Raw genomic sequence first — 25,415 nt, forward strand, 5'->3', positions numbered from 1 at the left:
GCATTCGCAAACATCTAAATCTCCGTACTGCTTGTGCCGCATTCTGCTTGCTTCATATTTGGCGACAGCAGCAGCGGGAATCGCAAATGGCGGCCGAGCGACAAAGCTGCAAAGCGAGGCGTCGCGCAATTTGCGCAGGCGCTTTCCGAGCGCCCAACTCCACTCTGCGGCCAGTCAAGATGGCCAAGAAGAAAGGAAAGTGGGACGTGCCGGGCAACAAAAAAGTGGCCAACCGTCACCGATTTTTATAGTGTAGGCTCCCTAAAATTGACGCGCAACATTGAGGCAGGTCCCTCTACGCGATATAACGGAACAGGCGACCAGAGTCGCCAGCAGCGAGAAACCCCAACGGAAGACAAAAAGCGAGAGCGAGCTGTGTCTGTGTGCCTGAGTTTCTGTGCGTGTGGTGGTAAGCTCCAAGTCAATGGGGTGCCTACACACGTCACAGCTCTTTGAATATAACGGCGCGAGAGCGGAGCGGGAGTGAGCTCCGCCACAAGCTCCACAAAAGAGATAGATAGAGTGAGAGACAAGTAGAGTTGGCGACGTGGGAGTTGATGAACACTTGCATACATATGTGCAAGCACAGTCCGTCCTCTGTACGCAAAAACCAATAGAATGTCTGATTTGTCCCGCGGTACCGCTTAAAACATACATAACACTTAATATTATTTGTAGGTTTGTTATGTGAATATGCAATGGTAGTTAAGTATTCCAATAAAAAGTAGCCAGCCGTCAGGTACTTATCCACTGTAGTCATTCCCAAGATTCCAGTTGCTCAGTGAAGTATGTATAAACGTAGCTATGTAGCTACTGCAGCTCTGTTGGCTTTGTAATGATGTTGGCATTGAATGACGTCAGGCGCGGGCTGTAATTTACATGTCTCTGCTCGTTTTTGTTTTTGTTGGTTTTCGTTGCAGCAGTCACTGTTGCTTACCGCACAGGATAATTATGGGAATGCAAGTGTTTTGTTTTCGCTGAATTTGCGGTTAATGAATTGGGAACACGTCCAAGCTTACTGCAGGGGGTGGGAAAATGGGTCATGCATGTGGCTGTTTCTTAGGCTGAAAGAAACGTATTCCTTTGGACTTTTAAAAAAGAGTGAATGCTATAGTCGAGTTCCGCGACTATAAGAAACCCGTTACTAGTGGAAGTGCGAACGAGAAATTTCAACATTTTCTGGAATATATGTAGAAATTGGGAAACAAAAATAATAAAGTGAAAAATATTTAAAATTTTGTCTAAAGTGTGGGCGTTAGAGTGGGCGCGGGAAATAGTTTTTTGCAAATATCGAAACATATTTTAAAACTTTCGCTGTCTCTGAAATCTGCCTGCCTAATTTTCTAGCTTTTATTGTTCCTTATATCTCGACGTTCATATGAACGGAAAGACAGACGTACAGATCAAGGATTTAAGATTACTTTGACTTAATGGTAGGCTAGAAAGCTTGAAAACATCGTGATTAAATGCTTATATTTTACTAAGGTACTTGGTACTCAATTTTGATGATCTTGAATATTCTTATTTCAACGAAGAGTAAAAAGAGTAAATAGAAGAGTAAACCAGCAACGACAGTTGTAAAGCTAGGTATTTCTGGTATTTAATGTAAAGTAGAGCAATGCACAGTTTGTCGGTTATAAGCGTGCAATGAGTAGATTTGATCGTATTGCCGATAAAAGACATGTTCATCGGCATTGGATCTATACCTTTTGCCATATGCTATATAAGGCCGGCACAATAAGTGCTTGGCATACAACAATGTTTGCTACTCTGCTGGTGCTCATCTTGGGGTCGACCGACATTTTGGCCACAGACTATATATTATTGGTTGAGGATCCAGATATCTACACGCCGTGCAGTGAAGGACCTCCTGGATCTGTTAGCCTGAATGAAGCCTTCGACGTAAGCGAAATGCAGGTTGAAATGGATGAGGAGGGGATTCATGTGTCCGGAAATATTACTGCTAGATGGAGCGTGCCGCGCACGAATCGAATTTCTGTACGTTTATTCGGCCTAGGTCCTTTCGGTTTCGTAACAAAAATTGCTTTATTCTTTAGGCCAAGATGAGTGTTCTCCACTTTAACCGCGGTAACTGGGAGCCCACAGTATTTAACTCTCTCACGCCGGACTTCTGCGCTGTGATGTTCAATCCAAATCTGTTTTGGTATAAATACTGGTTCAAAAATTTTGAAAACCAAGAGGAGATCCAAGAAAAGTGCCTCGCTACGCAGGGTGTAAGTATAGCAAACTCGTATCCAATATAGACATCGTTTCGAAATGGAGAACTCTTTTTAGACCGTTCTGGTGTACAACCCCTTCGTTGTGATTCCGCGACTAAATAATGTAATGGGAGCCACTCTCAAAGGACGATACAAGGTAGTTTTCCTGTTCGAAGCATTCAACGAACAGGACGAACGACAGCCTTCATCCGTGTGCTTCGAGATAACGGGTGATGCTGAAAAAATAAGGAATTGATAGTTTCGAGCTGTTATAATGTAAATTGGCGAATACGGTTTGGTCTTAATAATCCTAATTGGTAAAACACAAATAGCAATATATGTAACTTCCATCACTCTAAATAAATCAAGAGAGAACGCTAAAGTCGATTTCCTCGACTAGCAGATACCCGTTACTAAGTGATCAAAACCACTCAATCGTCCAAAATAAGCAATTCTTTTCGACATCAGCAAATGAAATGGAAATAAATGGAAAATAGCTTCTATATTGAAAATTGGTTTTGCTATGAATAATTACAAAGCTATTTGTAAACTGATTACAAATATGTATGTATTTTATTTTATATTTAACAAATCAGATATCGTTGAAGTCCTAACAATTAAATGTTATTAACAACATTGTTGAGCACTTATATAATCAATTAAAAAATATAATGACCCATGCTTTACCTAAATTAAAAGTAAACATGCATACCATGAAAATACCTGTTATTTCTAAATTGTGACATACTGTTTCCCCTCCTGCAATACCTATATGTATAAGGTAAGATCTCATCATTTAAAAATGTTTGCAGTTCTGGTGGTTGCTTTTGTAAATTGTCGCAGCGCTTGTGCACGGATTTCTAATTGCTGGTCGGAGATGCGGAAGTATAGTCGACATTTATGAATACCCCGCACGGTTAGATTACCGTCATGAAAGCAATCGACATGGAAAATAAAGTTTTTGACCAAGACTAAAACGCACGCTTTCCGCGCCCCAAACCGCTTTCGATATAAAAGTAACTTAGCTGAACAGGACTCCCAATTGTTCCGCTTTCCAATACAAGGAAGTGCGAAGTTTGAGGAAATACAAATAAAGTGCATCGCAAAAGAAGACGTGGGTAACATAAAAGTAAATGATGGTTCATCATTCAATCTTAATGGCATTCAGAACCTACTAGGTGCCTAATACGTTCATTATGCACCTATGATAAAATAAGAGCCTCCTGTCGCGAACGCTATAAAGCGATTTCGGAGTGGTTAAGGACTAACCGTTATACACTTTTCTGCCACGCCCACTCTAACGCCTACAAACCGCCAAAAACTGTCAGTGTTTAAGACTCTCCTTCTTCCTTCCACTAGCTGAGTAACGGGTATCAGATAGTCGGGGAACTCGACTATAGCGTTCTCTCTTGTTATACCCGTTACTCGTAGAGTAAAAGGGTATACTAGATTCGTTGAAAAGTATGTAACAGGCAGAAGGAAGCGTTTCCGACCATATAAAGTATATATATTCTTGATCAGGATCAGTAGCCGAGTCGATTTGGCCATGTCCGTCTGTCCGTCCGTCTGTCCGTCCGTCTGTCCGTCCGTATGAACGTCGAGATCTCAGGAACTACAAAAGCTAGAAAGTTTAGATTAAGCATACAGACTCCAGGGGCATAGACGCACCGCAAGTTTGTCGATTCATGTTGCCACGCCCACTCTAACGCCCACAAACCGCCCAAAACTGCCACGTCCACACTTTCGAAAAATGTTTCGATATTTTTTCATTTTTGTATTAGTCTTGTAAATTTCTAACGATTTGCGAAAAAACTTTTTGCCACGCCCTCTCTAACGCCCACAAACCGCCAAAAGCTGCCACGCCCACACTTATGAAAAATGTTTTAATATTTTTTCAATTTTGTATTAGTCTTGTAAATTTCTATCGATTTGCCGAAAAACTTTTTGCCACGCCCACTCTAACGCCCACAAAACCGCCAAAAACTGTAAGTGCTGAAGACTCGCCTTCGCACTTCGAATAGCTGAGTAACGGGTATCAGATAGTCGGGGAACTCGACTATAGCGTTCTCTCTTGTTTTTTTATTAATAAATACCGAATTTATTGATTTCTAAATAAATAATTAATGAAATCACATATCGCATGATTTGAGTTTTCGTGGCCAATCTGATGATTACGAATTAAATTGTATGCAGTTTTTTCAGGAATTAAAAATAAAACTTGTTTCTCCCGATAATTTATAAGTTAGATTTTTGCGATGACATCTGGGATTATGGACGGTGTAATGTTAATCCGCAATTAGCTTCAATTAGCTCGGCAAACGCTATATAACGGCGGATCAACAATACCTAGCCAGGCCAAAATGTATCAAACTCTGTTGATTCTCTTTGTGGCCCTAGCCAACACTTGGGCAACGGATTATAACGCTCTAATTGAGGATCAGGGCATCTACGTGCAGTGTTCAGAAGCTCCAGCCGGTTCCCTTGGCCCCCACGATGGATTTAGTCTTGACAATATGGTGATGAATATGGAGCCAGAAGGCATTTACGTATCGGGAAATATGACAGTTAAACTAAACTTTTCACCCTCCGATCGAATTTCCGTAAGCAATAGTAGTCCGTAACAGGAGCTTAAGGACTCATCAGGACTTTATCCCATTTCAGGCTAGGTTTAGCGTAATGCACTATGAACGTGGTACTTGGCAACCCACAATGTTTAACCTTTACTCCGCGAACTTTTGTGAGGTGATGTTTGACGAAGATCAATACTGGTTCAAGTATTGGTTTAAACACATACGAAACCGAGAGGAGGTTCGTGAAAAATGCCTAAAAGTGAAAGATGTGAGTATGTTCAGTGTTCTGATTGCTTCACTTTGGCGAACTTGAATTTCATTTCAGACCGTGCTGGTGTATAATGAGTTTTTGATGGTCCTGCAACTTGAAAATGTCAATACATCAAACTTACAGGGGCGCTATAAGGCGGTGATTACTTTAGAGGCTTTCGATGAACATGATGTGCGACGACCAACATCCTTTTGTGTGGAAATAAGAGGCGACCTTGAGAGGGTTAAGTAGCTGCAAAAGTTTTAACAACTTCAAGTTTTTTTCTATATGATTTGCCAATTTGCCTATTAAATAAACATACACGATATATAATTTTTTTAGTTCCAAAGGTGTTATGTCCACAGGATACCACCTCATTACAAACGGTGTGGTAATGTTATACATATTATATATTATTATCCTTGCTTTTAAGTCAACTAACTAAAACACGAGCGGCACAGATTACAACAGACTTGAGATGAATTTTTGGATTTCAGATGATTAACGATAATCCAAATCTAAACTTTTTTAGAAAAGTAACTACGGCTTGTTATAAAGTCGACTTTGGGATTATGGAAAACATTGAAGCTGTTGTTATTAAAACACTAACATAGAAAAACACTGCAAAGGAAAAAAAACTCATAATCGACAAGATGAACAGAAAACACCATAAAATGTCTGCTTTGGGTACCAGCATGCACAATCACAAGATGGAACCCAAAAAGTACTCACCTCAGGAGTACAGGGAGAAAATCCTTAGCCTGTTTCCGCTTCCGCCAAGACCGGCAAATATGTGCCACGATGCGTTCGTGAAGAAACTTCTCGAGCCATATGTCCTAGAGACCAAACAGGTGGTTCGAGCCGTAAAGGTAACCCGCGATTCCGTCGGGGAAGAATCTAGCGAGGATCCGAACGAGGCGTTCCGGGCAAAGATGTACAAAACGAACTACTCGGCGCGGGCCTCGGTATACATGGCACGGGCCACCTTAATAACCAGGATGAGTACCAAGTCGATCCTTAGTCCCGAACAACGAGATTCGGCAGCCCAGACGACCCAAATGTTCAAGGTGCGCTTTGCCAACCTGATATCTGACTTCCGGAACGTGTGCATAATCTACCAGCTGCTGCAGCTTCAAGAAATCCTCAACGTGATGCGGGAGTATCCGCCAGCTGGCACCAATCCCAACGACACTATCTTCGGCTGGTCCTACAAGGGGAACCTTAAGCGTTTTGAACAGCAACCGAGCACAGTCTATGTGGACATTCTGGAGAAGAACAAACCGGAGGCCACGCTTGACGATCTTAAGTTTTATGTGGATTTGGGAGAACTGATCGGTCTGGTACAGGCCCTCCTAGACGATGTCATCCACGACAGGGATCTCTGTGCGCCTTACGGCTTCATGGAGCTTCTTCAGTGAGTTTGCGGAAAATGTATTTGCATACTTTAAGGCTTAACCAAATTATTAAGCATCCTTAAGATCTTTAAAATCGAGTTTTACTAAAAGAGCACATATCCCCCAGGGACACCCAAGTGGATATCGACAAGCTTATAGCTCTGCCCTACGAGACAATAATGACCGAACACGACTCCTTACTTGAGGAAAAGGAAAAAAAGAATCGAGTGGGAAAGTTCCACAATCCTAAATTAACGGCTAAGCAGCGCGCACTTAACAAGGATCGCTTCCAAATCGACTGTGAGTTGTGCAATCTATAATAAACTCTCTAAAACATTGAATACCTTTATTTATCGTGGACAGTCATGAACCCAATCGAATCGCGCTATAAAGTGAATTGGACCCACGATATTGTGGAACAGGCACAATACATTGATTTCCTACGCTGCAAGGTTTGTGCTTAGATATATAACTGATCTGATAGACTAACATGTGGCCGGTTAATTATACCCGTTACTCGTAGAGTAAAAGGGTATACTAGATTCGTTGAAAAGTATGTAACAGGCAGAAGGAAGCGTTTCCGACCATATAAAGTATATATATTCTTGATCAGGATCAATAGCCGAGACGATCTGGCCATGTCCGTCTGTCCGTCCGTATGAACGTCGAGAGCTCAGAAACTATAAAAGCTAGAATGTTGAGATGCAGCATGCAGACTCCAGAGTATTTGCATTAGTCTTGTAAATTTCTATCGATTTGCCAAAAAACTTTTTGCCACGCCCACTCTAATGCCCACAAACCGCCAACAACTGTCTGTTTTGACAGCTGAGTAACGAGTATTAGATAGTCGGGGAACTCGACTAGACCGTTCTCTCTTGTTTTTTACTTAGGTGCTTTCCGATGAGCTAGAAAAGATTGAAGAGCTGACGAGCAAGGACTTGAGTGTGTGGAGGAGCTGCCATTTGGAGTACGTCACACTGATCGAGCAGTACAAGAACCGCATTAATGCGGTTCAACAAGCCTACGACGACGACATGGAAACGGCCGAGAATAAGTTGCAGGCGACCATTAACAAGGTGAGCAAGTGCAAGGAGGACCTGAGGTCCTACCAGGAAAAAGTTGAGGACTTCCATCTGAAAATAGAAGAGGTGCGCGAAAAGATTGCGAAGGAGGTGGAAAAGGAACGTGCCCGTTTGTCAGCTGTGAGTAACATTTATAAAACTTTAACAGACAAATATAATGGAAACAATATTTTCTTACTCATAGGCAAGAGTTTCTAAACGAATGTCCAGGATATTGGCAAGGCAGAAGGAGGAGAAGAAAGCTGCCGCAAAGCAGGCAAAATTGGATAAAAAGCTGGCAAGACAAAACAAAAAAGCGGAAGAATAGTAGCATTATTGCCCGAAGAATTAATTATTAAATCCTTGTCCCCTTCTTGGTTTTATAACTTTTCGCCTACAATAAAATTTATTAATTCCAGAAACTAAATTTGTATATAGATATAGATTGTATATAGTTCTGTAATCTGTTTAAATTTCTTAGCTTGACATAAAATAGTAGTTCTATGTAGATCAAATATCTTCCGCCCAATTTCTGTCTGTTCCTCTATCTTATTTTCTAATACATTGCCCTGTTTACAGCATTTTCGATCTCACTTATTAATAGATATACATACACGTAACTCTAACTAGATACATAATGTTCCATTTTGTTTTTCTTTTGTTTTTGGAAGAAAGGGGTCCATTTAAAAACTAAAACTTTATACACTTGGTTTATACACAACGAATTTAGCGCATGAAAGCTTTAACTTAGAATAGTAATAAGGACTAACAAACTAGACCAGTTAGTGGTTTAGTCTAGTACATTTTAATTATAATAACCAACTAGTTTTGCATAATATCAAAATGAAAACCGCTCACAAAGTTAACACATAAAACACATAATTTCCTTACACATAATTTGGTTAGGTCTGCCACTAAAACTAAACATTAATTAGGCTGAGGATTATAGGATGAGGGATATCCGAGTGGGCTGCTCCTTAATTGTTGGCGTGCGCCGTGCGCAGTTTGGCCCGCACGTTGAGATACTCGGGATTCACGTACTGCCGCTCCTCGGCGTCCTCCTGATCCTGCTTCTGAGCCGCCGCCTCGTGCTTCTGCGCCCGCTCCATGATCACGCGGCCGAGTTCTCCTTTCAGTCCCGGAATTCCGCCGACGATATCCGCATCCGGCGAATGTTGTTCAGCAGCGGCATGCCGCTCCTTCTGTTTGTCGTAGGCACGTTGTAATTCCGATTTCTGGTTCAGCACGCTCTTGCCGCTGGAATAGGTAAAAACCATTTCTTATTAGAGCTCGTTATATTTAAAACAGAATATTTTAATCTAATCTACTCACACTCTGGCATTGAACTTGAGCTCCCGGTGCAACTCCTTGCGATCGATGTTCTCCATGCAGGGATTGATGAGCTTTTTGGGCAGGATCAGCCCATCGGAGTCCGTCTGGACGCCAGTGGGTGTGGCCGGCGGGGAGCTGGTCATGGACATCATCGTTCCGGCTGCGTTGTCAGCGTCCGCCAGACTGTGCCTCAATGCCGTATCTGCAAAATGAGAGTTCAAAGATTAGTGAATGGGTTCGCATTCTTTCCTACTTGTTAGCTACACTGAAAACAAGAGAAAATGCTATAGTCTAGTTCCCCGACTATCTGATACCCGTTACTCAGCTAGTGGAAGTGCGAAGGAGAAATTTCAACACTAGCTGTTTTTGGCGGTTTGTGGGACAGAGAGGGCGTGGCAAAAAGCTGTTTCGCAAATCGGTGGAAATTTACAAGATTAATAATAAACTTCAAAGTAGTCTAAATATTATCGTTAACTGTCTAATAAAACCGGAATTAACAAATATGATTACGTTTCGGTATTACTTGAACCTCATATTAATAAATATATATATTTTTTCTGTGTTCCTATGGTTGATGTCCCTCTGTTCCACTGTGCAAAGTAAAATTGGCACTTGGCCTTCCCCTCGCAAATCAGATCGGGCCTTAGCCACCCAACAATGCACTCAACAACCGCTCGAGAACCCAAGAAAACCAAGAAAAGACGTCTAAAGCTGCGTTGTCTTCGTCGTTTATTAAGGTTAAATATTTCTCCCCATTCATGTCATTGTCAATTTGTTATTACAAAAAAAATAAATAAATAAAAAAGAGCAGCGTACAACAACAGCTGTAAAATAAAATGAGAGGCAGGGAAAAGAAACTCGATTCAAGTCAGCGGTAAACTTCTCTCCGACCGTATTCCTCTTGTTCTGGTTTTGCTGTTCTTTTTGTACATTTTTTACTGAACCGTCACCAGCGATGAACTTCTTTTGTTCACCCATCATATTAACCCACATCGCGGCGAACAAGTTAGACGCTCGAAGCCCAAAGCCTAAACTAGATTAATAGCCGATGATAAGGGACAGGGTGAAAATAAATAAGAAGAAATGGCGCTGAAAGGGCAATGACATGGCTGAAATGGCATCGCGACTGAGAACAAAATCGCAATGAGTTCAGTGGCTAAAATTTTTGCAAGAATGTGCTGACTGGTGCAACAGGGAACTGTGCCAAAAAGTCGCAATCCAAATGGGATTATGTTTGTGTAAATCAGAGATAATTTCCAAATAAAAATCGTAATAAGTTTGGGCTAAACCCAAACATCTAATTGCATACCGCCGTCTATTGAATAACTGCTAGCGAACCTCACACGTTTAAAATATTATTAATGCCTAATGGCTAATGTTTATCAACAACTGTTTCCAAATCATTCGGGAAGCAATATAAATTGGGCAACTAGTTCACACGAGTCTCAACATTTTTTTAAGGGTTAACCAACTTTAATTGCCTCCCCGCTCTGAGCTCGCGTTCAACAATCAATCAATCAATTTCATCAGTAATTTCAGACAATTCAACTAAATTATGGCTGCTTCAAAGGAAAAACATTCAAGATTTGTACGGCAAGTTGCCGCAAACAAATCTCTTGTTTGCCGCCTCCTATGGCCATGAAAAGTGTTTTTACTTCAGTGGTCTTCAGTGGTCAACCTTAATCATTTTGAAGCCCGCGGGCGAAATATGACAAAACCAGCTTTATAAGCGACTACATTATGCTAATAACGATGTCCCATATGTGACCCAATCGGAAATCGCTAACAAATCAGTTTTGATTGATTTTCCTTCGACATCAAATACAAAACTGCAATCGCCGATGCCGAACTCGTAATTTGCATGTCCATTTGTACAGTGATGTCTGGGGTCCGGTTTATTCTGATAGTTTTGCTTGAGTTGACCCAATGCCAGCAAATGCGGAAAAATCACGGAGGAGAACCTGGAACCTACGAGATTTGAATACCCTTGTTTATTCGCGTTCAAATATCTTCAATAGATATATATTTAATTTTTTTACAGTAAGAAATAAAAGCAGTTGTACTGCTAAACCAAAGGTTTAGAATCCAAACAAAAATGATGTCGAAAAAGACATATTTGTCGAGCTACAGCTCGTTTGAATTAGAATACCCCAAATAGCTAGGGTATTTCAATCAGTTCCAGACAAGGCTTCACTTCACTTACGATGTCCATCGTCGTACAACAAGTTTTCACTTGCGCAATCGAGTGGTTCGACTCGCCAAACCTCCGCCTTAACCCCCTCACGCCGCACGATTAGAAAATTGTGCGCCACTCGCTTCCATGTGGGTTAATGAGCTGCACATGTGCTGTGGGGTTTTTGGTGTGAAATCAACGCAAGTGAAATAAACGGCGGGAGTTCGAATAGGGGCCGCAGTCGAAGGCAACTCCACACTACCGTGGAAAGACCACACCACTCCACCCAGGCTAATTATATGCAATTTGTTTTCACCGAATGACCGGAGCGACCCACTCCAAGACACATAAATCAAGACAACATTGCAGTGCATTGTGGACACAATTTATGATATGGCATAGGGCTACGGAATTATTATCATGTGTAGTCTCCAAGCGAAAGCTTTTTTAAAAGCGGTCTATTCGTTTAACCGGGTTAAGGGACCAACAAGCCATGACAGCACAGTTAAAGGCAAACCATTGTCGTGGAAGGGTTTACTGGCAGATCGGGCGATACGCTTCGCAAAGGGCAATCAGCTTTAGAAAACCAGAGAACTTCTCACCCAAATTGCTTTTAAAGCTTAGTACGGATTTTTAAAGTTATTATATATTTTATTTTAATAATTATTTTGTTTTCATTTGTATGTCTTCTTCCACCTAAGTTCCTTTCAAACTTTATTACTTCTGAGGCTGAAAGTCAAGCATATCAACCGTGTGTGACGACATGTCTTTTCCGAATTTTCTACACTTTTACCCGTGTTCAGTGGCAGTACCTAATCAGTTTACACCATCTCCGAGCCAAGTCAGTGGAAAAGCAAAACAAATAGAAATGGACACGATTTCACTGACTGGGAGAAGTGTGCACCTCTTTTGTCTGTCCATAAGAATAGCTTCAAACATTGATGAATAAATGAAGAAATGTGTGAATATATAAGCGAATGAATTATTCACGAGGCAGCCTCTTGTCTTGACTCACTTTCAAAGATGGACATGCGGTTCATGATATTACTGGAGATATTCGACGAGGGTCGTTGCATTTTAGTAATGTGCACCCTTCTTCTTTTAAATGGCACTATTAACTTGTACTATTTTTTATTGACACAGACCTAGCACATTTATAAATATATGTCTTGTGAACTTGTTATTTAAGAGGCAGTTCACTAGGGAGTTGCTGCGTTTATTATTTTTCCTTTAAACAGCTGAGGTGGTAAGAGTGTTGCATCTGGTCGCTAATTGTGCCTCACATCGTAGCTCAGTGCACTTTCGCTTTCGTCGACGTTCTTATCAACGCAACAAACGGCTAAAAACTGCGAGCCGAGAAGGAAAATGCTGGTAACCGGACCCCTGCAATCGATTGCTGCTACTGCTGCTGCTGATGTAGCTGCTGCTGCTGCTGCTGTTGCTGTTGCTGCTGCTGCAACTTTGTGCAGTGCGACGCCAACACGTAACGTTTGGCTTGCTATTTTAGGCTTCCTCATTTGCAGCAGCTAACCAAACACGGCAGGGTTGAAATACGGGGTTGGGTTTGGGTTAGAGTTTGGGTTTGGGGCTGAAATGGGGGTTTTTCATGCCGCCGGACTGGCTTATGCAAGCCAAACAACAGCTGACCCAGATATGTATTTTAGCCACGAAGCGTAGCCAGTGGTGAACTAAAGCCAAAACGGATTAAATCCTTTAAAAAGTGAATGCTTGTTGTTCTCAATCAAAACCAAACCTCTAAATGGCTGCACATGCTCGTATGAACCCTGTACTATCAAATGGTTACAAAGCGACAGATGAACTAGTCTAGCCCTGAAATACTCTTTAGTTTAATTATGCAAACACAAATACTTGTAGAACATTAAAAAAAAAAGCCCATATATATCATTCAACTAAAAAAAGATGCAGATACCTATATTAACTATATTGATTTTTTTCTTCGACAGAGTACATTTATACCTTTTCATAGATTACAAAGCAGTGAATGGATTTAAGAGTGTATTGGCAGAAGGATGTTGCACGTTGGACGTGGTATTTGGCAGTGGCAGCTGGGGGTGGCAGCCTTGACCCGACGTTACAGCCCGTCTGCATAAAGGACACACATGTGTGCAGGATAACAAAGGACCCGAAAAGAGCGTAGGGATAGAGATGGGGAGGGGACTCAGCCTCCTACCGGCAGAAGCTTTCCGGAAGCTTCACTCTCATCCTCTCTTTCTATCTTTGCACAGCCATCTCTCTCGGGAACTTTGTAGGAGCATCGGCAGTCGCCTCCTGGGGAAGAAAATGGAAAATCGACAGCCACGGGCGAGTGTTTCAGCTTCCGTTTCCTGGCCGCCTGGTGCCAATTGGCTCCATGGAGAAAATGGCCGCTCCACACACAACACAAACAAAGCTGCGGTACCTTGGACCCAATTTTCCGCACATTCCGACCCCTTCGTAAGATGGAAGTCTAAGACATGGACCAACTTCTTGGATGCCACACAATCCAGAATAAAGTACCTTCGGCAGGGGAAGTTTCAGCCACTCCAGTGTTTCCCCAGCCGCAAAAATGGGTAAGGTTTTTTCGCGGGGTGAATGGTTTGAAGGGTGGGGCGGTGGTGGGTCCAAAGGGGCGGAACCGGGAACCAGCCATTGAGCAACTCTAACTCAAATACTCCGCCTCAAATCGCCCGGCGAGCAGCAAATGGCACAAGCTGGATGGTAGACAGGAGCAACAGGAGTCGCCAAACAGGAGCTATGACGTCAGCAACAGGATAAGACAGAGACAAGACGAAAAGCGTGCGAGAGAACTGTGCAGGAGTGTTAAAAGCTGATGGCACTGAGAGAATAAGCCGTTAGTGCTTGCATTTCGATAGAATTTTTTAATGCAAGTCTTTAAAAGATTTAAAAACATACTTGGAATACATTATTATTATCTATAATAAAGAAATGTAGCTGTTTGAAGTGTTTTGTATCCTGTTAAGGAGGGTTATTCACAGTTTTGTAGCACTGAGAAACAATTCATTTCTTTGAGTGCAGAAAGCTTTCGGTTTTCTTAAAAGCTTTTGTTGCGTCTCCTGCTGTGATGTCATATACTCGTCGACCCCTGGGGAACCCTCGCTCCATCTCTGTCGCTTCCATCGGGGGTTTGTGCGCAAAACATCAATAAATAGATTTCCCTGATTTTTCAACAGGACGGCAGAAATGACAGCAGCAGTCAGGTAACAAACAATCACAAGTCGTCGCCAACAAAACATCCCCAAAGCCCCCTGGTGCATAGATATTACACAACAGCCGTGAAAGCTTTGGGTAGTGTGTTTCTAGAAGGGGCTCGTCGGCTGGCTGTGGGTTAATCAGCTGTGCGTGTGGTCAGGGGTTAAGGGCTTGCTAATTTCCACAAAGGTTTCCATATGTTGTTGGCCACAAAAAAATAATTGGGGTTGGTTCTATCTATTTCTTTACAACAAAGTGGGTGTGCTTGTATGCTGCCAATATCTAGACAACCAGGTCAGAAACAAAAGAAACGAAAAAGAAATAGCAATTAAAACGTGTGTTTTGACTAAAAGCAAATTTGTGAGTGATGAGGAGTTTTTGGAAAAAATGCCAGCCGTGCGCCGTATGAAAAAAGTTCAACACTTTTATCGCAATCCGAAGAATGAAAACTATTATAACAATTATATTCAAAACTTTAAAAACCATTTTTGCCATTGTGGAATGGAAATCAAGCCATAAGAAAGTGGCTCGAAGAAGCGAAAAATATTAATTAAAATTGTAAACAAAGATTATTAGAAATATTCTATTGTAATGTCAAAGTGTGTTTAATACTTTTAGTTTCTTTTTAAGGAAGTTTGATTACTTATATATTTTCTCATGCTGCCATCTCTATTAATTTTGCCATCAGACCTATGTATTCGTTCAAAATTCCATATTTGTTTTAAGCTGTTTTAACCAAATAGCCGTGGGCTCGTTAAAGGCGCGTGTTAGTCATAGACATTTTATATTTACTGTTTATTTGTGTTTGGCACATTGGCTTGTGTTTGTCTGGAAACAAATAGCACGCAAGGCTATTTCTATTAACCAACCGACGATACCACCCCCATTTCCTTTGAGGGCTTCAAGTCACTCGTTCTTTGGACAACACCCCCGCTCTTTGAAAGATACTTTTTTTCTTGAATTTTAATGGCGTGTCAGAATTTATTGGCCACGTTTAGTCGGCCGTTTGAGCCACACGCCCATCGCTAATTATCCGGCAGGTGAGTCATGAAATTAGCTAATCTGACACGCCCCCTTCCAACCGCATTCTTGTTTTTATTTTTCTGCTTTTGTGGTCAATCAACCCAGCGTGAGATGCAACCACAGGAAGTCGTCCAAGTGGCCAAAGGCATTCGGCAATGTAAGTCAGTAAATTCCCCAGCTTCGAAATGGCTTACCGGCTTTCACCTGCACCGCCCCCTCACCGCCCCATTCCAGTCACTCATTCAGTTGCACAGCAACTAATTTTCCGCGTCGACATCGTTTGTCGTCTTGTACGCGCTTTTAATAGCAATTTTCAATTTAATTTCTTGTATTTTTTAAAATTTAACTTTTGCTTTTTTTGCCTAAGCGGCTTGACAAGTGAGCATAAATAACAAAATAAAAGAAACCGGTCAAAGCCCAGTCAAAGTGTATAAACCGAAAACAGTTGGCATTGCGCAATGGAAAAGCCTCGAAATGAATGAAATGAAGTCTGGCAACGGGACTCGCAAACGTTTACTGGGAACTCGGGGTCAAAACTATGAAAAAATCACCCTGACTAACTCCGTAAAAAACTGACCTTTCTCTGGAACTCAGTTTGGCCCCAAGCCACGAACAATTCCGAGAACACGGAGCCCAGGCATCAAATGCATTTCTAAATCTAAACAGCGCTTTGCTTTATAAACAGAAAAACTCAGCAGCCCCACACATGTGGCATTCCGAATTCAGAATTCCGCATAAACAATAACACATGCCATTCGACCGACCCCACACCACAGATACAAATTTTGAACAATAAACAGAAAATTTGTTCTTCCCGCGAGTCTGAACGTTTACGATTCGAGCAACTAGAAGAAAATCGACTATAGCATACCACGTGTGCTTAAAAACTATTATTTGGAAAATGATTTAAGACATACATACATATGTTTGCCAATCAGTCATTTATTTATAGTATAATATGAAAGTATTGTAATAATTTGATCAACAATGAAAAAATATAAAACACATATCTGCGATAAATACAAACTTAAATTGTTATATCCCAATTGATTTATATACCCAACATACCACGCAAAGCAGAGAACACTATCAACCAAGGGTCGCTGAGCGAGTCCAGTAAAAGAATTTCGTAATCGAGATCCCGCATCGAGCCAATCAAGCTAAAAATTCTGAACCCATAGCCATGCGGGTGCAAAATGCTTATCAGCCGGAATAATAATAGCTTGGACAACTACAACAAGGGAATGAAATAAATTTAATAAACATTTTTATGACTGTTCTTTCGAAGCTTTATGGAAATTTCTTCCTAGTTGATGGAGCTGAGTAATCTCTAACTACTTTGGGGGATTTAGGCGATTTAGGCAAATATTTGGCCATGAATGAGCATTAAACTCAGGCGTCAGTTTAGATAAGAGTTTCTTGCTATCTGCAGAACTCGGGAAATCATAAAAAACACAAGAGAGAATGCTATAGTCGAGTGCCCCGACTAATTGATACCCGTTACTCAGCTAGTGAAAGTGCGAAGGACTCAAAGGACGGACAGACGGATATGGCCAGCTCGACTCGGCTATTGATCCTCACTAAGAATATACATATATACTTTTTTAAAAAAGCGTACAACTTTTAGCTGTTCCTGGTAAATACCATTCGATTTTATGCTTTCATTTACGAATGTTTCAAGTTTATTTTGTGTATTTATGTATTCTAAATACGGAACTGAAATATAAATTTCTTTGTGGAGCACAATTAAAATTTGTATGTTCAAAAATTCTCGAAAATGTGAACTAACTTGTCTAAAATTTAAATTTTCGATATGAATATGTCAACTTTTTATTTATATACGAATTCATAATTAAAGAAACAGTTAGTTTTTATTGCTCTTGAAATGGGTTGCCGTTGATCGAAATGGGTCATAAATGTGATTATTTAATATTCGATCAGCACAATTCAACCTCACCCCCTGGAAAATACCTTCGAGACAGCGGCGTCTACTTTACACGGTACATTAGGCCTTAAAACATAATGCATGTAAATGGGCACTACAACAAAATGGCCTTGAGAAGCCGAAAAACCTGCAACAAGCGTGGCCCAAGCAACAAACATAAAATTAGCCAATCAAAGCTGAGAAACAACAACATTTCTCGCGCTCGCAGACTGTAATAATCATTTCGAAGCAATCCAAAAGAGTTTAAAAATTTATTTAAGCCGCCAGACAATGAAGAAATTGCAGCACTTAACGAATAAAAATCTGTGTTTACCAACCGGCTTAAAAAAGCTAAACACAATTAAAAGCGCTAAAGAGCATTCCAGCCTTTCACTCTTTTTTCACTTTGATATCTTCCATGACCAAGCAAAATCATTTGCCTAGCCGCAATCGTAAAAAACTTCAATTGAAATTTTTTATTATTTGATAACTCCATTCAGACCCCAACTGCAACAACAACCACAACCACAAATCAATCAGTTGCGGAAACGAAACAAACTGCGCGAAACGAAAGAGATCGAATGGATCCAATCAAAGGAAAGTAAAACAAATTTGCATGAATAACATGATTCGAAGAAGGTTTATAGAGGAAACTGTAGCTGTGCGCCACTGATTAATTTCTATACTTAAAATTGTCTGTTGTCAATAAAATAATTTCATTAGGACGTTCAAAAAAATGTATCCTGCTTGTGGCATTCAAATGCTGTTTAAGAATAACAAATTGAATATTTTTTTAAATCGATTCATTCTACAATACTATAATTATACTATAAATACATACTTTTTTTATTACTGCTCTTTTCCATTTAATATTTTTTAATACATTTAATACTTTTATCTCGTGCTGACGTCACCCGAAGGGACTCCAACGAAATTACAATTACTTTTCCTTGTTATTTCGTTGTTATTTCTCTGTTTTTTCTCTGTTTTTCCTCGTTCTCGTTCGTGTACACATTCCTCTCCTTAAAGACTCTTTTGTGGAATACACCAAACTTTTTTTGTTATTCGCCCATTTCATGTATCGCATGCAACAAGTTTCTCGCATTGAAATATCAAAAACATTCACAGGAAACCATCAAAATGCGCAGCGCGAAGTTGAATATCGGAAAAGGCTCTCTCAGTTTCTCTCTCCGAATATTCATCTTTCTCAAGTGAGTGTGTGTTTTGGGGTGTAGTGCCCTGTGTGGTGGCCTCTGCTCTCTGCTCTTTTCTCCGCACTTTTCCCCATTTTCTCCGCTTTTCCTACAAAGGCCTCGCGTCATTGCACTTCGTGTGCTTGTTGTTGCTGCACGAACAGGGCCTGCGGTGGGCGTTGGGTGGTGAAAAATCAACCCCCCACATTTGAGCTAGTTAGGCAAAATGCGTTACGGGGTTGCCAATGGCAGGGAGCCAAACAAATGTTGGGAAATCATTGGGGGTGGCTCCCAAACAGTGGGCCGTGAAAAATTATCCACAGATACAATGCAATCATTACCCCCAGAAGTGCTCAATGTGCGATGAATTGCAGGTAACTGTCAATTACGCCTGATAGGTACTTCAATTTTCCTATAAACGAACCAGTGTAAAAATACCAAGTCGATGCAGAATTACACCCTTTACCTATGATGGAAATATGAGCATTTGCCAGTGTCGTCTGGTTCAAGTAAAATCAAATTTCCCAATTTATGTTAACATAAAATGAGTTTTAATCTGGTTGTTAAAATGAAAAACAACAAATATTTGTTTTTTTAAGAAAAGTGTATATTCCATAAGCTCTATATGATTTAACACGACTAATGCAAAGGGAATTTCGAAAAAACAAATCAGCATTTCAAATTATTTAGTAGGCTTGAAATATTTTAGCATTGACTAAATCATTTTTAAGCGTAAACATCTTTGTTTACACATCTGAATACATAGCATTGAAACATAGCAATAACTCCTGTTTACTTGTAACGAAGTGTCCGACATTAAACTTGCAACTTGAAAACATGCTAACTTGGCCAACCCACAAATTCATCAGAGGGTAACCCATAGATCGACCCTGAAGTTATTCACACTAGATAGTCACCGAGATTCGTATGGTGAACCCAATTTCCATGTTCAATGCAATCGGCACACTGTGACTGCGAATCACGCTGCGTTTGCGACTGATGACGAGATCTCCATTAAGCTGTGAGCTATCCGGCTACCAAACGCCATTAAGATGGTGGAACAGCAAGACGATTCCACTTTCGACGGTTTGCCGCGGTTGAAAAGTCAAAGTCAACTGCAAGACATAACACAATAAGAAAATTCAGGTAAGAGAAACAAGAGCAACAAAGTCCGACCAACAATAATAATCGCAGAAAGGAAAACGAGTTTTTACTTTTATATTTTTGAGTGGCTCGACTTCGGGTTGGGGATATTCATTTCCAAACGCGATTCAATTGCAGTTGTTTGTTGGTTTGCTGATGTTGCTTGTTGCTTGTTGCTGTTATTGTTGGTTGTCGCTTGGGCAAATTGTGGCCATAATGACGAATTGCATAAGCCGGAATCGTAATTATAATCAGTGAATACGACCGCTTTAGTTGCTCATCCGCCATCGGTCATACAGTCCAACTTGCGCATGTGGAGTGTAGACAGAAAACCTAAATATCCAATTTCTGTACTCATCGGAGTTGATGACTGAAAGTCTTGATTATTGAACCACCATTCTGCCGGTACTGTCTAGTTTTCCTAGACAATCAGTTCGTTTGATATAGCCATGCTTTTCCGAATCTTTGGCTCCCCTCTTTATTTTTATCCAATTCGCAGGAGTTGCGGCTCTTTTCGGGTAGCCAGCTGAACGTGCTCGCGAATTACGCGCTTTTTAAGGTCCCACACAAAACCTGGCCATATAAGGAGTTGATTGGCAACCGAAACAACAACGAACGCAACCAAAACATGAGCAAAACATACACAAATGGCTATTATTGTGAGGTAGCCAAACAACACAAAGTGCCACGATTGCGTATCAAGCACATGGTCGCCGCCCCTCCTCATTTTCACCCCCGCCCCCGACCTCCAATTATTGCCCCACGCAGACAGTCAAAAACTTTTCATTCATTCACCCAACGCCTGCCGCTCCCATTTCACCCTATAAGGTTCAATTAAGATAGCCAAGACGAAATGACTGATAAAAAGGCTATCTCTGTACTTTCTTTAAATTAACTTTGTGTTTGGATTTTCATATCCTAAAAAATACTCCAGACTTTTCGGATTTTAAGAAAAAGCGTTTGATATTTTCAAGTACTCTTGAGGAAATAAAAAGTTTATGTTTACGTAATATTAAGATTGCAATATAAATACAACAGTAATAAAATTATAAGTGACTGATATTAATATATCTGGCATTTGGAAATTTTTATTTCCGAATAATGCACATTGATACACAATTAACCAATCTCCCATTTGGTTTATTCCCCTAATAAATAAAAGGTATATTACTTTGAAAGAGTATTCATGAAGCTTGTTCAACCCATTTCCTCTGTTAATTTTTAGTTTGATAGCCGGGTTGTGTGGCCTTGCTGAATACTTTTATGTGTTGATTTTTTGCAAATCTAATCCAAATGAAGCGAATTCCAGAAATGGAAATGTGTTTTCAATTGGCATTTGCATGTTAAGCTGTGTAGTAGAGCTAATCGTAATTTGAGCAAAATATATAAAGCGCAAAAGGGAATTATCTGCTACAATGGCGACATGTGGAGCTTGTATTTTCAGGGATTGTACATGGCAATGAAATTAGTTGTATAATATAGAGTTGCATTACCCAGTTCATGATGAGTAGAAATGTTTGGACTCTGTGTGAATTTATGTTTTAAACATCTGCTGAAATTGGCATATCCTCATTTCAAAATTTAAATGGGTCGCGGATTTTGAATGCTCCATCAATCAAGCTAAGATTAATAGCCTGCAATCGCGGTTGATAATTTTTCGTACTTTTTTTGCTGCCTGAGCTCATCAGTGACAATTTGTCTATCGTTAACCCAACCCAAATGGGCAACCATGTGATAAGGACGAGGTTAAACAATGCAAAGAGGACAACAAAATAAGCAGTAATTAGAAATTTATAGATAAAAACAATAAATACAAAGCCCCGTATAAAGACACCAAAAATCCACTCTATGATGAGGGGGAAAGGGACCAGAGGGACGGGTCTCAAAGGGCCTGGGATCCACACACCATCCCCACCGTGCGAGTAAGTGAGACGGGGCATACGGACATGCTAATCACGAACACAACGAAACGGCACGGACATAATGGACAAAACAAAAACGAAGAAGAACGAGAGAGAGAGAGCAACCCACAATAAAACCCGATTCGAGAAAAACCCGCTGCCTGCTGCCGTTCCTCGGCGCCTGTTCAAATAAGTTTCAAATTTTGACAAATAAAACCATGGTTTTGTAATTTACGAGCATTCCGAGCTATTTTCATAATGATTGAGCGCGAGTTGAGTGGAGTGTTTGCCGTTGCCGTTGCCGTTGCCGTTCTCGATTCTTAGGCTCTCGAGAACTCGACATCTCAACATCTCGGCATCTCGGGTCCCAGTTCCCAGGGGAGTTAAAAGTACAAAATGAAAAAAACAAAATAAGGACCTCTCGTGTCTCTTATTTATTCTGATTTTGCTTCTCTTTATCCAGCCTACCAGCCGTGCAATAAAACGGGATTATGTACGAGTGTGTTTTTGGTGTTTGTTTGTATATACGCAGGTACAGTGGAAATTCCATAAGTTGTTTTCAGATGTATTTCGATGGATTGACTCAAATATTAACGTACTAATAAGTTGATCCATGTAATTAAAGCAATCATATTTTGCATGTAAAGCTCCACTTAAGCATTAAGTATTAAATAAACATTCATTTCTTCCAAGTTCCCCAGTCCGGGGTTGCACTGTGCGCAGTGAGTCCTTCTTTAACCAGTTGGTAGGGACAGGAGGTCGCTCTTGCTGCAGGCTGCTCGGGTGGCGGTTGATGGAGCCTAAAGAAGCTGCAGCCGACGGACGGAATGTGTCTAGACGTTTGATTACCGGGACAGAAGCAGACGCAGAAGCTGCGAGGTCGTGGCACAGTGGACTATGGGCGGGCTTTCATCGGCGTTGCCTCCGGTTTAGAATGCCATTTTATTGGTTTTTCTGGCCTGGCTTTACTCCAGACTCAAACTGATATAAAGTGTTTGCTTATCAGCTCTTTTTCGTTCCCAGGCGGCCTATGTTTATGTGCCTGTTGGTTTTTTCAGCAAAGACACAGTGGTGTGGCGGAGATAATGGGATAATTGCGAAAATGGGTGGGTAATAAGGCTGGAAATTCATGGCACCATGTCCGAAGGTGATTGGAAAATGAAATTAATAGAATCCGGCTTGCACTTCTAATAAGTGAGCCTTTACAGGTTCAATTAAAAGCAATTCCTATATTATATCATATCATTTTGAAAGCGTCTGTACTAGGTATCTACCCCCTAGGTATATCTACCCCCTAAAGCATTTCTGTTAAGGGTCGCTGAGGATAAACAAAAAACAGAGTTAATATATTATCCGGTTTGTAGGGAAAGAAACAATAATCATTAGAAAACAAGGATCTGAGGTAGACAATCCGGTTTGCAGATTACGTCATCAAGCCAGTTTGTAAGCCCGATTCAGGTCGAAATATTCGAATCGCATTCCTGAATTCGCTACACACTATCGGTTTTGGGTACTCGATTCTCAAGGTAACCCGATGCTAGCCAATTCCCGTGATATGAAAAAAGGCACGTAATCTTTTTCAGGGATGTTGGCTATCGGATTCTGGCACTTTTCTACCTGACTGCATTCGACATTTGCGCGTATTATTCATATCGTTAGTTTTTCGTCACAGTACATTAATAAGCATTGTGTCACCCTTTGTTATACTGTGCATATTTTAAATCCATATTTCTCCATTTATAAATAAATATTTAAATTGCTCATTTCACAGCTGAGACTGCCAGTAATGTAATGTGTAAACTTGACAAGACGCAACTTTAAGTGACTGTTGTTTTATATCAAAGGATATGCAATGGAAACCTATTTAAAATGAAGTTTAAAATTATATATTCAAACTCTTTTTACTAAGGAAAAGCTGTAGTTAAAACGTCTTAAGACTTGAAAAATTTAAGGAATTTAATGAATTAACCTTTGGTTACTGTGCCGTCGATTTGACACTTATGCCAACCACTGTGCCTCTGAATACAAGGACTTTCTATGGTTGAGCTAAATTTTTTTACATTTGGGGTTTTTTTTTGCACAAAGGTCAAAGGGGCGCAAATCAAACGGGGGCCTTGACTTTTGCACTTTTGGCGAATGTTTTTTACAGCAGGACATTCAGAAAATCGGACGGAGGATAAACCAAAAACAATTAAAATACAAGCAAAAATACCGAAAGACATGTAACTCACCACGAGGGGGGTGTCTCCGGAGGTGAAGGTCTATAAACTGGAATTTCTGCCTCTCGACTGGCGATGTTTTGATTTTTCACTATCTCTCTCTTTCGCTCAGCTGCTTCTGCTTCTTCGGTTTGTTTATGTGTAATCCTTTTGTTTCTTTCGCTTTTGGCGCGCAATTTTCCGTTTTTTTTGTTATTGTTAGTTAGTTGTTGCTGGTGGGCAATTTGCAATGCAATTTTTCAACACACGCGAAACCGTTTTGTTGTTGCCGTTGTTATTGTTGCGTGGCCGTGTGATTGCGGTTATAGTTGTCGTTGTGTTGTTGTTGCTTTTGCAACTTTTTCACAATTTGCATTTCACGTATATTTGCAGCAGCTTCGACGACTTTGACTTTGTTGCACAAACCCAGACAGAAAAACGGCCACACACTAACGAACTGAAAACAACAAAACAATCCGAGGAAGCTGCTTGCTTTTTTTCTTTGATTTTTTCCCAAGATTACCAATCCGATTTTACTGCCTTATTAAGTGTGCTTTCGGAAACCGAATTTGTGAACCATACGGTTAGTTTACTTTAATATATCATCACATAAATATTATTTTTTGTAAGAAAAAGAATATCGTTTTGTTTAGCGCGATAAATCGGTTTTCGACGTTTACTCGTCCCCTATGGAGGGAGCTGTTGTTATTTTATTTATTTTTATTCTCGCGCAGTAAGCGCGTCCTTTTTCGAAGCACCGTTTGCGCACGCTGCTCAAAACTGAATGAGCAATCGCCAATCGCAACAGCCGAAAAATACTGAAACAATAAAAATACCGCAAACAAAAAACGATGGTACGACATACGCGCCAAGTTGGTATAAATATACTCTCTCGAATATTAGAACTAAAATATTGCATATATACTTAAGGAACAAAGTATATTGTTAGAGATACATAGTCTACTAAATCTACTTATAATTTTTATTCCTGGTATGGGTAGGTTTCTTATAGTATTAGGTTAACAACTTTATATATAATAATATTAAAGGGTTACATCTTATACGTGAAATTAAAACTAGCTATACTTCAGTAACTTTACAGAAAGGGTATAATTTTTCGCTCTTATTTCTCTCTACAAATGGACAATGTTAACCGCTTTCTGTTTGTTTCAACAGCTTCTGTTAAGCTTATGTTCAGACGACAGTCCCCGGTGTTTTGGCCAGCAGGTTGTTCAAAAGAAACTCAAGCTTAAATCAATTAAAAAAAAATATGATTCTTGATGCTGTTGGCTTTTTAAAAAGTCCTAAAATAGTCAAGTTATAAACATTGTTATTGGGATTAGCTTCAAGAAGCTAATCATGTTAACTGTGCCCCTTATTCATATACTTGTTTTTCATCTAAGTATGTTACGAAGGATATCAGGGTTTCGACAAGTATTAAGTTCTATTGATTCAAACTCCGAAGCTCCATAAGCAATTTAAAGATTATTTTGTTAATACGATTTCTAACCGGCATATGAAAAACCGTTAATGTAATAAGGCAACCATGTCGTCGTATTCGACAACGCGGAATGCGCTGGCTCGAATGACTCCTAGGATGTTATGGATATACAGGACACCTACCAAGGACTTCACGATCCCTTTCTGACCACGCCAGGATCTTGTCGAATTTTTCTGAACAACTTCAACGCATAAAATATATATTTCTATACCCTGTATGCTTTGTTGTTTCAATTGTAAGTTTATTTATTATTGTTAAGCAGCCGACGCATGCTCTTGGCAATTCTTTAAAACTCAGTGGCCTTCTCTTTCGTTGCTCGACGA

General features: G+C 40.3%; 4 protein-coding genes across 5 annotated transcripts; 3 read left to right on the forward strand and 1 right to left on the reverse strand.

Annotated features, from left to right (window-relative positions):
- The first annotated feature begins 1,743 nt into the window (after nt 1–1,743).
- On the forward strand, nt 1,744–2,731 carry LOC122614308. The gene is made up of 3 exons (XM_043788862.1): nt 1,744–1,998; nt 2,058–2,234; nt 2,296–2,731. Exons 1-3 carry the CDS (start codon nt 1,759–1,761, stop codon nt 2,473–2,475), a joined length of 597 nt encoding a protein of 198 aa, XP_043644797.1. The 5' UTR covers nt 1,744–1,758; the 3' UTR covers nt 2,476–2,731.
- A 1,848-nt stretch (nt 2,732–4,579) lies between these two features.
- LOC122614671 lies at nt 4,580–5,359 on the forward strand. The gene is made up of 3 exons (XM_043789292.1): nt 4,580–4,819; nt 4,881–5,057; nt 5,115–5,359. The coding sequence occupies exons 1-3, from the start codon at nt 4,580–4,582 to the stop codon at nt 5,289–5,291; spliced, it is 594 nt and encodes a 197-aa protein (XP_043645227.1). The 3' UTR covers nt 5,292–5,359.
- Nucleotides 5,360–5,591: 232 nt separating this feature from the next.
- Nucleotides 5,592–7,941, forward strand: LOC122612613. Its single transcript, XM_043786349.1, has 5 exons — nt 5,592–6,453; nt 6,561–6,733; nt 6,797–6,885; nt 7,324–7,635; nt 7,700–7,941. Exons 1-5 carry the CDS (start codon nt 5,693–5,695, stop codon nt 7,820–7,822), a joined length of 1,458 nt encoding a protein of 485 aa, XP_043642284.1. The 5' UTR covers nt 5,592–5,692; the 3' UTR covers nt 7,823–7,941.
- On the reverse strand, nt 7,936–24,371 carry LOC122612614 (protein FAM107B). 2 transcript variants are annotated; one of them, XM_043786351.1, is made up of 3 exons: nt 23,625–24,371; nt 8,827–9,028; nt 7,936–8,751 (listed from the first exon to the last, which is right to left on the reverse strand). In XM_043786351.1, exons 2-3 carry the CDS (start codon nt 8,976–8,978, stop codon nt 8,472–8,474), a joined length of 432 nt encoding a protein of 143 aa, XP_043642286.1. In that variant the 5' UTR covers nt 8,979–9,028; nt 23,625–24,371; the 3' UTR covers nt 7,936–8,471. The 2 variants fall into 2 exon arrangements, with proteins under 2 accessions (XP_043642286.1, XP_043642285.1); XM_043786350.1 differs by lacking the exon at nt 23,625–24,371 and adding an exon at nt 12,015–12,151.
- Nucleotides 24,372–25,415: the final 1,044 nt, after the last annotated feature.

Source organism: Drosophila teissieri, chromosome 2R, assembly GCF_016746235.2.
Source record: "Drosophila teissieri strain GT53w chromosome 2R, Prin_Dtei_1.1, whole genome shotgun sequence".
NCBI lineage: Eukaryota > Metazoa > Arthropoda > Insecta > Diptera > Drosophilidae > Drosophila > Drosophila teissieri.

What these genes read in the sequence shown, in the direction of transcription:
- LOC122614308 (XM_043788862.1), top strand. Translation starts at nt 1,759, where the DNA reads ATGTTTGCTACTCTGCTGGTGCTCATCTTGGGGTCGACCGACATTTTG. An exon ending in CGCGCACGAATCGAATTTCT is followed by an intron (nt 1,999 to 2,057) that starts GTACGTTTATTC and finishes TTTATTCTTTAG; the next exon opens with GCCAAGATGAGTGTTCTCCA. An exon ending in AGTGCCTCGCTACGCAGGGT is followed by an intron (nt 2,235 to 2,295) that starts GTAAGTATAGCA and finishes AACTCTTTTTAG; the next exon opens with ACCGTTCTGGTGTACAACCC.
- LOC122614671 (XM_043789292.1), top strand. Translation starts at nt 4,580, where the DNA reads ATGTATCAAACTCTGTTGATTCTCTTTGTGGCCCTAGCCAACACTTGG. An exon ending in CACCCTCCGATCGAATTTCC is followed by an intron (nt 4,820 to 4,880) that starts GTAAGCAATAGT and finishes ATCCCATTTCAG; the next exon opens with GCTAGGTTTAGCGTAATGCA. An exon ending in AATGCCTAAAAGTGAAAGAT is followed by an intron (nt 5,058 to 5,114) that starts GTGAGTATGTTC and finishes ATTTCATTTCAG; the next exon opens with ACCGTGCTGGTGTATAATGA.
- LOC122612613 (XM_043786349.1), top strand. Translation starts at nt 5,693, where the DNA reads ATGAACAGAAAACACCATAAAATGTCTGCTTTGGGTACCAGCATGCAC. An exon ending in GGCTTCATGGAGCTTCTTCA is followed by an intron (nt 6,454 to 6,560) that starts GTGAGTTTGCGG and finishes CATATCCCCCAG; the next exon opens with GGACACCCAAGTGGATATCG. An exon ending in TTGATTTCCTACGCTGCAAG is followed by an intron (nt 6,886 to 7,323) that starts GTTTGTGCTTAG and finishes TTTTTTACTTAG; the next exon opens with GTGCTTTCCGATGAGCTAGA.
- LOC122612614 (XM_043786350.1), bottom strand. Translation starts at nt 12,075, where the DNA reads ATGCAACGACCCTCGTCGAATATCTCCAGTAATATCATGAACCGCATG. An exon ending in CCGCATGTCCATCTTTGAAA is followed by an intron (nt 9,029 to 12,014) that starts GTGAGTCAAGAC and finishes CTCATTTTGCAG; the next exon opens with ATACGGCATTGAGGCACAGT. An exon ending in CTCAAGTTCAATGCCAGAGT is followed by an intron (nt 8,752 to 8,826) that starts GTGAGTAGATTA and finishes TACCTATTCCAG; the next exon opens with CGGCAAGAGCGTGCTGAACC.